General features: G+C 36.0%; 1 protein-coding gene across 1 annotated transcript; it reads right to left on the bottom strand.

Annotated features, from left to right (window-relative positions):
- Window positions 1–3,032: 3,032 nt before the first annotated feature.
- On the bottom strand, window positions 3,033–10,585 carry LOC147392733 (transmembrane 9 superfamily member 9-like). Its single transcript, XM_086455445.1, has 7 exons — window positions 10,298–10,585; window positions 5,525–5,689; window positions 5,322–5,434; window positions 5,106–5,214; window positions 4,882–4,994; window positions 4,624–4,774; window positions 3,033–4,543 (listed from the first exon to the last, which is right to left on the bottom strand). The coding sequence occupies exons 1-7, from the start codon at window positions 10,409–10,411 to the stop codon at window positions 3,386–3,388; spliced, it is 1,923 nt and encodes a 640-aa protein (XP_086311571.1). The 5' UTR covers window positions 10,412–10,585; the 3' UTR covers window positions 3,033–3,385.
- Window positions 10,586–12,097: the final 1,512 nt, after the last annotated feature.

The raw sequence follows: 12,097 nt of genomic DNA, 5'->3' as shown, positions 1-12,097 counted from the left end.
GAGATAGCAAGTGTGATTGTGGGATACTTATGATTAGCACACACAAAAAATTGAAATAAAGGAATAATATTTGTTTAGTCGATTTCAAATATTTGAAATAAGGTTTTGTTGTTGTTATCGTCGTCATCACAATGCAAAACATGTTATCACTGACGATCTAGGTCTTAAGGCTGTCATGGATGTTTTGATGCCTTCGAAAACCCTTTTTTTATTTAGTCTCTAGAAATCTAATTTAAGAATACTAGACATCTCACAACAATTATTAAGATCAAAGATGTAAAATTCCCAATTGAGCATTTCAGAATGTTTATTATTGGTTATAAGTGATTAAAGTATATCATAGGAGCATGAGCAAGTTTGAAGGTCAATATTTTGGTCTAGAAACAAATTTTTTTTTTCTTTTTTGTAGAGAAATTCTATTGTCACACCAACTTTTGCTTACGTCACCCTAATTTATATGTAAATCATCGAAAAATTAGCACACATCAGGGTGTTGTTAGGAAAAGTTGGTGTGACAACAAAATCTCTCTATTTTTCAGGTAAGCATTTTTTTAATGAGAACAGCAAATCAGTGATGGTGGGAATTGAATCCTGATCAATGGTATCATCAATAAACAAATTAATCATCCCAAAATATTATAGATAGATTAGATGTATCTTACATTGGGACCTTCGATGGTCTTTAGTTGAGTTGTCCACCTCCACAATCGACATGGCATGATACCACAATATTGAATTATATGTCAAGTTGTCCATCGTCACATGGCGTGATAGCATGATAGCACAATATTGAAATAAAATTGTACATGTGTACCTTTGTGATGTGTGGTGCTTGGCATGACAACTTGATCAAGTATTTTTTTTCCCTTTTGTGCCAGGTAACCCAGGCTTTCACTGTGTGAGCACAGGGGCGGAGCGAGGATTTTCTTGTAGTGGGGGCAAACTATGTTTAGTTGTGTAGTTGAAGAACTTGAAGATGAATGATTTTAGGGAGAAGTTTAAAGGTTTTTTTGTTAGAAATTAAAGAAAAAGATATTTAGGTCATTTCCAATTAGTATATGAGAAGATCCGGTCAAGAGGCAATATCATCAACAAAAAAATTGAAAGACAGGGGTTGGGGGGGATTGGGGAGAGAGGTGAGGGAGTGGGGACAAACGGGACATGTAATTAGTTGAAAATATAGGGGTATCTTAAAGTTCTGTGGGGGAGCAATTGCCCCCACCAGCTCCTTACTAGTTCTGCTCACGTGTGTACACACGTGTGCACTAAGCAAGCGAGGATTAGTGATTAGCAGTGGTGAAGGTGGGTTCAACATTTCAAACCTAGTAATGGTATCAACACTCTACAAGTCATATCGACCTTCTTGATATGCCTCCCACACTATTTGAAAACTGGACAATTCAACGCACCAAGGCCTATGAATTTTAGAAATTGAATTTCAACAATTTAAAATCATTAAAAAAATTTATATGATAATTTAAAACTGTTAAATATCTCCTATCCTTCATTAATTTAATGATTTTGACCTGTAAAAAAAAATAATAAATATTCAATGCCTTGGTACGTCGAATACGAGCTATTTTAACCATCAAGGGGGTGGCTGAATGGTAGTCACTTGGGGTCAAGGAATCTGTTCTTTCTATAGTCTCAAGTTCAAATCTCACTACCCATAAAAAACCTTGGTGGCCATGCACCACTCCACGTAGTGGGGTATAGCCTGAGTGCGGGGCGTAGGGACTAGTCTGGTGCGCGCAAGCTAGCCCGAATACCCTTCGTTATCAAAAAATATATATATGAGCTATTTTCAATTGTTCCATAACTTAAGAAAATTAAGAGTTGCTACCTCATCAATTAACTCGCTCAGATTAGTGGAATTTGTGATCAGTTACACCTGAAAATTACCATTTTAGTAGAACTTGTACGGTTATACGCTTGTAATTAGTCCATCAACCTTTTTCGTGGCAGCTGAGTCCCTTCTGGCCCACAAGATTTTTTTGATCGATTTAGGGAAACGTGTCAAATCCCTCTCAAATGAACATAGGAACAGCCATCATTCTTCTTGTTCTTTTCTTTTTGGTTAAAATAGAAATAGCCAGTAGGGTTTTTTTTTTTTACATTATTTCTGACTGGCAGTGGGACTAGCCATAGTGATGTTAAATTGTTAATATAAGATTCATTTTCAAATAAATAACTATGAAATATCTAAACATTTGTGAATATTTGAGATACTCTTATATTTTCAAATTATTAATATAAGATTCATTTTAAAATAAATAACTATTAAATATCTAAACATTGGTGAATATTTGAGATACCCTTATATTTTCAAACTGATGACATATGCAAGAAAATGACTTAAATACCCTCATCTTCAATCTTTTACCAAAATTCCCATTAATTTTTTTTTCCCAAAAATCAATCATCTTTCAAGTCCTTGAACCTCAAATAACTAAATTTTACTTATTTATAATTTATTCATTGAAATGAATGGAAAATAAATTTTAAATCATATACCCTTATCTTTAATGCATCATTTCAACCATGACTTAACCCCTGATTTTTCTCCCAAACTATCATCATCTCCTACTTCCCCAAAACTCCTATCTTGCGATTTGATCTGAAAGTATACAAAGTCTCAAGGTTGAAGATCAGGGAAAAAATTTACCCAAAAAAGTGAAAGATGGCTGGCTCTAACTCGAAGTTGAAGATGAGAATAGTTGGGACAGTTTCTATAGTGTCTCAGAGAAGACCAAGGTCAAGAATAAAGTATAAATACTTCCCCAAAGCACCAAAGTTGACAATGACACATCCAGTGGCAGCCAGACATAGCAGGAAGAAGAGAGTCAATAAATGACGAGTTTTTGTGATGTGAGTGCAACGTGATGTGAAATCGTTGCACGTTCCCTCCCGGGGGAGGGGCCATATGTGCCTTGGCTCCGGCCCTGACTCATCCGGTTCTCCTAATCAGAAGTAAGTCCGGAAACCTCCATTATCAAAAAAAATAAAAAAATTACAAATTTTGGTACAAAAAATTTGATTGAAACAAAAGCAGCAGACATCATTGCAGTATTTTTCTAATAGTACATGAATCCTTTCAATCATATGTCCAATTGATCAAGTAATGAGGTATTAACAATCCTCAAATTAAACATAACAAGAAGGAAGAAAAAAAAGACAGACGAACCACTTCTCACTAAGAACCTGTATCAGAAAAGTAAAACCAATTGCTATTAAGACAGAATCAAGAGCCCCAATAACATTCAAAACTAAATCCTAAAAATGATTTTTTAAACGCCGGATGTGTAACCTGCATAACCAATCGGACATGGGATGTCTTTCGTTTTCTCAAAGAGACAACCAAACCGATCTTGTCCAATCATAGCAGTTAATCAATCTTCACCGATGAGTAGATGAGCCTCGTGAACCAGAAGCATGCATAGAAGCCTATTGTGCCCGTTAACACGAAGAACGCATATGAGACGATCAACATATAGCCAAAATACAACACCCCAGACACCGGCTTCGTGATCTCAAGTTTTGTGAAGAAGTAAAATGCTGCGTAGAGAAAAAGGTAGACCGCGGAGGACCCCGAGGTCAGGTATGACCTCCACCACCATAGATAGTCCTCACTGCACAGCTGGAAGTAGCAGAGCACGATAGTTATCTCAGCGCAAGTGACTATGAGGATGATGAAGACAATGAAGAGGAAGCCAAAGATGTAGTAGAATTGGTTCAACCAGATTGAGGTGAGGATGAAAAAGAGTTCAATGAAGACAGCCCCGAATGGGAGTATTCCTCCAATCAAGATTGAGAAGATCGGGTTCATATACCAGGCTTGCTCTGGAATCTGCCTCGGGATCTTGTTTGTCTTCACGGGATCCTCAATCACGGGCTTCTTGAACCCAATGTAACTACCAACAAACACTAGTGGAACTGAGATCCCAAACCAAAGGAAGACCAAAGCAAACATGGTTCCAAACGGTACCGCCCCGGAAGACTTCTCCCCCCAAATGAGAGCATTTAAAATGAAGAAAATGACGAAGACGACTGCGGGGAACGTGAACGCGGTTTTGAGAGTTATTTTCTTCCATTCCATTCCCTTAAACATTTTGTAGAGACGAGCTGAGGAGTAACCAGCGAGTAGACCCATGAAAGCCCAGAGTAGAAGCATGGCTGTCATCAGTCCACCGCGGTTCGAGGGAGAGAGGAATCCCAAGACGGCAAAGATCATGGTGACGAGTATCATCCCAAAGAATTGTACACCTGTCCCTACGTAAACGCATAGTAGATCCGAGTTTGTAGGAGGCCTGAAAACATCCCCGTGGACCAACTTCCAACCAGTCTCTTCTTGGGCTTCTTCTTGGGTCTCCAACTGGTTGTACTTGGAGATATCGCGGTATAGTGTCCGCAACATGATCATGGCAACCATACCCGAAAGGAAGAGAACAATCATCAGAGAATTGACAATAGAGAACCAATGAATTTGATCATCGGACATGAGAAGATAGGTGTCCCATCGAGATGCCCACTTTATATCGCTCTCCTGAAGGTTTGAAAACATGGTTAGAAAACAATGAAGGATCAAAGCAGTTTCATTTAATCTCAAGAGCAAAGGAGTCTCACCAAGAACTCGACGTCATATGTGAATATGATTTCTTTATTTTCATCTATCTCTTGTGGAGTATCGGAGTTGGTAACTAAGCGTTTTGCATGGGCATCACAAGTTATCAAGCGAGTGTCCTCTTTCCATTCACCTTCATATTCATGTCTTACACTGGATCCTCAAAACAATCAGACATTATAAAATATACATAAACCATGATAGCAGAGAGAATAACACAGGTAAGGGATCTCATATAGAGAAAACTTAAAAGAATTTACCTGAATGGTTTGACCTCAAATCCAACAATCCTTGCAGATTCTGATTGTGAATCCTTGTGATACTTGACAGTAAACTGTAAATGATTATTTATGAAATGCTTTTCATCCTTGCTCTGCAAAAGAAATATAATACAAATAAACTAAGTGGAGCGTTTTGACCATAACCAAATTACTAGGTGTAGAAGAATGTAGTATTCAAGAAATAATTGAGTATCAGTATCTACTCCAGTATAAAGCCCTTTGAGTCCGACGTGGAATCCGTATTGATACATGGAAACTGGTTCTTGCTCCGATCTTCGAATCGGAACCACCAGAGGAAGATTATCAAGGATCCTATAATATGCAACATAAATTCATTAAAAATATTGCGCAATAAAATAACATTGAGATGCAATTATCATGGGGGTTCAATTTTTAAGATCCCAAAATGAGTGCCTTACATGTTAACTCGATATTCGTCTTCTATCTTTTCCTTGAAGTCTTTAGCAGATTTTGCATCAAGTTTTTTTATACGGCAAACAATATTACACATCTGTGGTACCCTCATTTTGAACTGCAACAGAACCAATTTGCTCAGAAACCCAATAACCACACGGTATCAAGGACAGCAAGATAATTGAATTGTATAGGAAATTTAGCTGACCACGTAAGGAGAGTTTTCAATACGATCACCACGAAGAACTTCACCAAGATTCTCTGCATTATCAACTATTTTCTCTGGCCGACAATAAGGGAGAGAATAGTAGGAGTAGGGAAGCTGTGTTTTTGTAGAGGACAGCTTGTTCACTTTCACCTTCAACAGATCTCCCTGCACCCAAAACACATCAGAATTGAACCCACAATGAGACCAAAACAGAGTTACAAAATTTAACTATGAAATAATTACAAATATCAGATAAGAAATCAAAACATAGCACGGAGGCAATATGCCGTGGCAGACTTTTGTCAACAAATTAAACCTTAAAAAAAACAGCTCTTAGCGGCATTGAGATAGGATCCAAGAATCAATCTCTGCAGTTAACTCATGACTGAACTCACCCAATATTCTCTGGGTTGCTTCCTTTTTTTCTTTTTTTCTTTTTTTCTTTTTTTCTTTTTTTCAGTTTTGCCCCCCTTTTTAACATGCATGTTGGTAGGAGCTCTATATCAATTGAAGTAATAATTTTAACCCAAACAAATGACAGTACTGGATGTTCATACATGCAATTCAAAAGATTGAAAATTGAGACTGTTGATGAGATATGGATTACATAGGGAGATATTTTCCAATTAGAAATTAAGATGATTAAAAATTGGACCTAAGAGGTAGTTTTAATCAGCCTTTCTTTTTTTTTTTAACTTTATAACGAAGTAATGAACTAATTATACATGTTATGATTTTTCTTTTTGAGAAACTATTTTGTATTTGTATAAACTATGACTAAAAACAATGTCCATGTAGTAAATATCAAGATTGCCAACTGAATTATTTTTTATCATTGTCTGTAAATATGTTGTTTATGAACCATAAATTGTGAATGTTTGTACAAAACTTGATCACCATATAATTAGTTATGGAATAGTTAGGCATATGATGTGATTTGGATATTATCTTATATTTTTAACTCAGAGACAATCTTCATGATTCAACAATGAATCTCATTTCGATTCGAATCGTATTATAACACTCCTAACATTTTTACAATCCAATTCAATTCTGTAGCATTCACGCAAGTACATTACCCAGTAAATACATCTTGGGTGAAAAAAAGGTAGTCTGCAACAAATATTATCTGAATAAATTATGTTGGAAAGTTGGTGATGGTGAAGAGTATATGGGAAAAAAGATGGGTGGGTACCAACACTGCCAGATATCAGAATCCTGCGCCTATCCCTCCAAATTGTCATATAAAGAAAGTAAAAGACTTGATTGACAGTAATACAGAAGATGAAAATGGGAGGTTAACCACTACATTTTCCCCAATCATGTTGCAATGGAAAAATATCCCGCAGACTTAACTATATGGACGCTGAAGTGAAATAGAACTCTAACTTCTACATCAGTCTACGGGTATCTCCATAAAACTCTAGTAGTGAAAAATACCCACTTAAACAATGAAGCTTACAGGACATGGATTTGGAATCTCTAAATTCCAAGTGAAATACAGATTTTTCTTGAAGAGTTTGGGAGAATGGTGTCCCTTTTAAAAAGAAAGCATAGAATAAAGCAAACCTATTTAAAAGGAACATATCTGAAATCAAACTTTGCCAGAGATATGAAAAGGAGGAACAAACCATATACAATGTTTTATTTAGTTGTGGAGAAATTAAAAAGATAAGGTTTGCATCAGTTTTGTCCCTTAGAACTAACGATCTTAACAACAGGAACCCCATCGATCTGATTTTGGAGGAAGGAAATATCATAACATGGTCAAAAGAAGAGGTCATGCGTTTGATGGAGTACATGGCAGTCCTCATGTGGATCATTTAGAAGAACAGTAATAAGTGGGTTTCACTAAAAAAAAAATTCAAACTGAATCCAACTTGAATTATGGAAACATGCAAAAAAGATCAAGATTAAGCATCTGGCCATTGAGTGCAACTATCAGAATTTAATCTCTTTGCAGGGTTGGTGGTCTCTAATATAGTGTTTATTATCTATTGTCTGAAGATATTGTACTCATACAAACATAACTATAAATAGCAAATCTCATATATTTGTTTTATGAACACCTAAACCAGATATAATGTAAATACTGTTTATTTTTTATAAGTGAAAAATTTATTGATGCGAGGACAAGGAGTCCTCAAGAAAAGTACAAACAACCATCTCTCACTACAAACAATGCCCCACCCACCTTTCAAAAAAAAAAAAAAACAATGTCCCACCTAAATAAAAAGTCTTCAAATAGTGTCGAATACTCATCGGTTCTCCCATAATGTGAATACTGTTTTTTTTATAAGTGAAAAATTTATTGATGTGAGGACAAGGAGTCCTCAAGAAAAGTACAAACAACCATCTCTCACTACAAACAATGTCCCACCCACCTTTCAAAAAAAAAAAAAAAACAATGTCCCACCTAAATAAAAAGTCTTCAAAAGAACCCTCTTAAATCTGTAAACTGCTTACATCAAAAAAACAACAAACCGATAATAGTGAAAATGAGCTCTTGCAAAGAACTTTCTTTCCCATTAAATATGCGGTCATTCCTCTCCTTCCACAAACCCCAACAAATTGCAAAGGGCATGAGATTCCAAATGATCTTTGACCTGCCAGAAAATGGAGTAGACTTCCAACCAACCAAGAGAGAGAAAATAGAGTTCGGTTGATACCAAGAAACCTTAAACAGAGAGAGAGAAAAAGACCACACCCCGGAAGCTAACTCTCAATGAATAAGAAGGTGATCCACCAACTCCCTGCTCATTTTCCACAAACAACAAAAATCATCCAAAAAAAGGCCCTTACGTCTTAGAAGACCAATCGTCGAAAGTTTGTTCAAAGCCGACAACCAAATGAAATAGGAAACTTTGGTCAACACAAAGGAATGCCAACCAAAGGAAGCCAGGAAGGAAGTCTCTTGATTCCCTTCTAAGAGAGAGTAAAAAGATTTTACCAAAAAGCACCAATCTCGACTACTTTTCCAAACTCTTTGATCCGCCCTATCCAACGAAGGTTCCATAGAAGCAAGCAAGTCAATGACGGTGGTTGCGTCTCCAATCACCCAATTGTTGAGCCTTCTTCTAAGGCCTAGATCCCAAGAAACACCACTCTTAGTTGGAACTTAAAAAGCAGAGACAAACATTCTTTTCCTCAAGGATAGTGAGTATAGCCCAAGACACAAACTCTGCAAAGGGGTATCACTACACCAACAATCCTCCCAAATACGAATTCGATCACCTCTCTCGACCTCAAAACGAACATGCTCCCCCCACAACCTGGCCGAATCTAGAAATATCTTTCCAAACCCCACATCCAAAAGAAAGCCTACTTGGTTTGCACTCCCACCCCAAAAGATCCTTCAACAATATAATGTGAATATTATACTGTGAATATTGTTGAAGGTTGATATATTATTACTAATATATGTTTCGTAATTTTGCAAACAGTAAATGTTATATTCGCTATAAATAAAAATTCAATTGGAAAAGATAAAATTCATGTCCACTGCAAAGAGGAATCCATAGCATAGTCTTCTCCAATGCGATAAAATGCCAATCAAAGTCTTGTTATATGGGAATGGAAAGAAATTCAGACATAAAACTAGAATCCTGTGAAAATGAAGCAATAAAGAGAACAGAAATCACACACAAAAAACACAAGAATTTACGTGGTTCGGCACGGCAGTGTGCCTACGTCCATGGATCAGATCAAGAACAATTACTATTTTCTTGTCCCACAGTTTACATCTCTAGACATCTCTATTTATAAAACCAAGAGTTGCTAAATACATCTATAGTCCCAAATATAAAAAAAAACCCAGAAAATAGAAAACCCTTAAGAAAATATTACATAATTTCATTTTTTAGTAACCCTAACAAAATTCAGACCAGCAACTCAGCGTTCCACCAGTAGAATACAAGACATTTACACAAAAAAATCCTAGAGTGTCAAAATCCAACATAGGTACTTCACCCTTATAGAAATGCCCATGAGCCATAGATTCTTGCCATAACCGAGTTACTGATCTCGTTAAAAATTCAATAAAAAAAGGTCTCATGGTTTAAAATTCAGTACCATCTCAGAATGTTTCAGCCAATACAAGACCGTTTTTGAAATATCTCAGAATTTTCAGAACAGTTGAAAAAGTATTGATTTTTCTCTTGACCAAAATAGTGCCTCAAGACGAGATTTTAAACCTTGACAGCTACATTTGTACAAGTGGCTGCCAAAACCCTGTTATAGACACTAAGGGTCCTGATTATGCTAAGAGCTCTTCGCCTAGGTAAAGCTTTGACTGAACTATCAAAATTATAAAACAAAGAACGTAAAGCATACCATGAACCAGTTATTCAAGACTTCAAGTGTAGATCTATCCATTAAAAACATCAGGACTCCAAAAACCATCCAATTATCCTATATTCTCCATAAAACATCAATCAAGGTTCGAAATTTCTTCAAATATGTACCCGGTAACTAAATCTTCTCAATTAATACAAAAACAATAGATCCTAAAATTCACAACACATGAAATTCCATTAAATCAACAAACACAACAGCTAATACATATAGATCTTAATGAAATCGACCATTAGAAACTAAATTTACACATAATTAGAAGCTAAAATGGAAACTTTCTAAGATCTATGACGTAACCAACAGGATTTGAGGAAACAAACAAAATATCATCAAAATCAATGAGATCTAATGGTAGAGAGAACCAAATTGATTGATAAAAATAAAAAATTGATTCCAGAAAAGAGATTGAGAAGTACTAACCTTTAAAAAATCCTCGGGTGCAACGCCGGGGAGGTAGAAACAATCTCCATGGATGAAGACTAGAAGAAGCGTTGAGAATAAGACATGATATGCTGGAGATCGATGGATCGCCATGGATATACAGAAGAAAACCTAGAGAGAAAGAGAAAATTAGGGGTTTTCAGGTGTAGATCTATATCAGGAGAGATTTCTGCCTCTCTCTCATCGACATCCAAATCAGGACTCTCTCTCTCTCTCCCTCTCCGCGCACCAAATAAAGTGGATTAAAAATTCTCGATTTCGCTGTTTCGGACTCTCGGTTGCTTCATTTCGACACTTAGCTAATATTTAACCCCACATCGGCCAATCAAATTACCATCTTGCCACTTCTGTGATTTGATTAATAAATGAGAACTCCTATTGCCACACCACTTTTTCTTTGTAACATTCCAGCTTTTACACATAACTCATTCCACCCTACTAAAGATAAAAAGGAGTTATTTACAGATACTCCTCCACGTATTGATTAATGTTAGAGATACCCCATTGGTTTTCAAGCTAATGACATGATCTCATAGACCTTGGATTTGCCTGAGTGACTATCACAAAATGACCTAAATACCCTTATCTACAGCCTCTAGTGGACCTCTTCGATCTTGGATATTGTGACGTATGTCTTGTGGAAAACCCTAGATTTATCCACCCAAAAAAGAACCTTTTTTTAACTTAAAAATTATGTATTGTTCTTGGGATTTTAAACAAAATGAAATCTTAGGATTGAAGACAAGTTTACCTTAGAAATCATTGTCTTTCATACGATCCTAGATCGCAACATGATGATCAAATTACCAAAATAATAGAGTGAAAAAGAACAGATATTGATTTAACTAGAGGCAGATCGAACATCAACCAATTCGAAATGGTCAATCTCCTAAATCGAAAAGGATTTTAATTAATTTTCTCATTCCTCGTAAACATAAAATATATGAGGTTTTTATAGATAAAACAAGCTAATCTTAATTATATTCAATTTCAAACCAATCCCTTCTCCAATTCTAATCGTATCCCTGTTCCTAATTCAAATCTAAACTAGCAATACTACTATGTAACATGACCCATCTTATTATTGTACTTCCTACTCCTGATATCTAGGTACCTATTATTCCACCCCTCTTGAAATCGACCTTGCCCTCAAGGTAAAGTCCCCCAAAATCCGAAATCACATAGGATGCAATCACATTCATCTTAAAAAAATTCTTGTAAGTTACTCGGCTCCTGAACTTGATGATGTCCTCACCAACAATATCCTAGATCTTCAAATCTTGGCATTTCTTCAAAATAGTTGACTTTTTGATCACACATACCTCAAATATGGTTGGAAACACCAAATTGACTGTCATCCAATCTTCAAAAATATCAATTGCATCAATGTTTCCTTTATTCACACTAGATCTGTCTTGTCTTATTACTTCAATATGTTCAATGATGTTGGCATCTTTTTTCTACTCCTAGGATGAGGATTGTAAGGAATGATCTTAAGTCCAATCCTTTAATATTTGATTCAAACCCCTTTACTATGTGATCCTCGTAAATTGCATCTGAATATAGATCTAAGGTAAGACACATGGTTTGATTTCTTTAGATCATTTCTTCGATTAGATGACTACTTCTTTCAAGTCATCATGCATTGACTCCAATATTTCAGTGCACCTTACATTTGACTCCATGATCTTCATCAAAGTGTAGATTCTCTGTAAATATGAGAGATTGATGAACAACTTAAGGCTCTGTTTCGCCGCAGTAAAAATTATTTTATATAAC

The sequence above is a fragment of the Akebia trifoliata genome, chromosome 10, assembly GCF_017979445.1.
Source record: "Akebia trifoliata isolate Shusen 1 chromosome 10, ASM1797944v1, whole genome shotgun sequence".
Classification (NCBI taxonomy): domain Eukaryota; kingdom Viridiplantae; phylum Streptophyta; class Magnoliopsida; order Ranunculales; family Lardizabalaceae; genus Akebia; species Akebia trifoliata.
The sequence above is the reverse complement of the archived record's forward strand: the minus strand, read 5'-3'. Positions and strand labels throughout refer to the sequence as shown.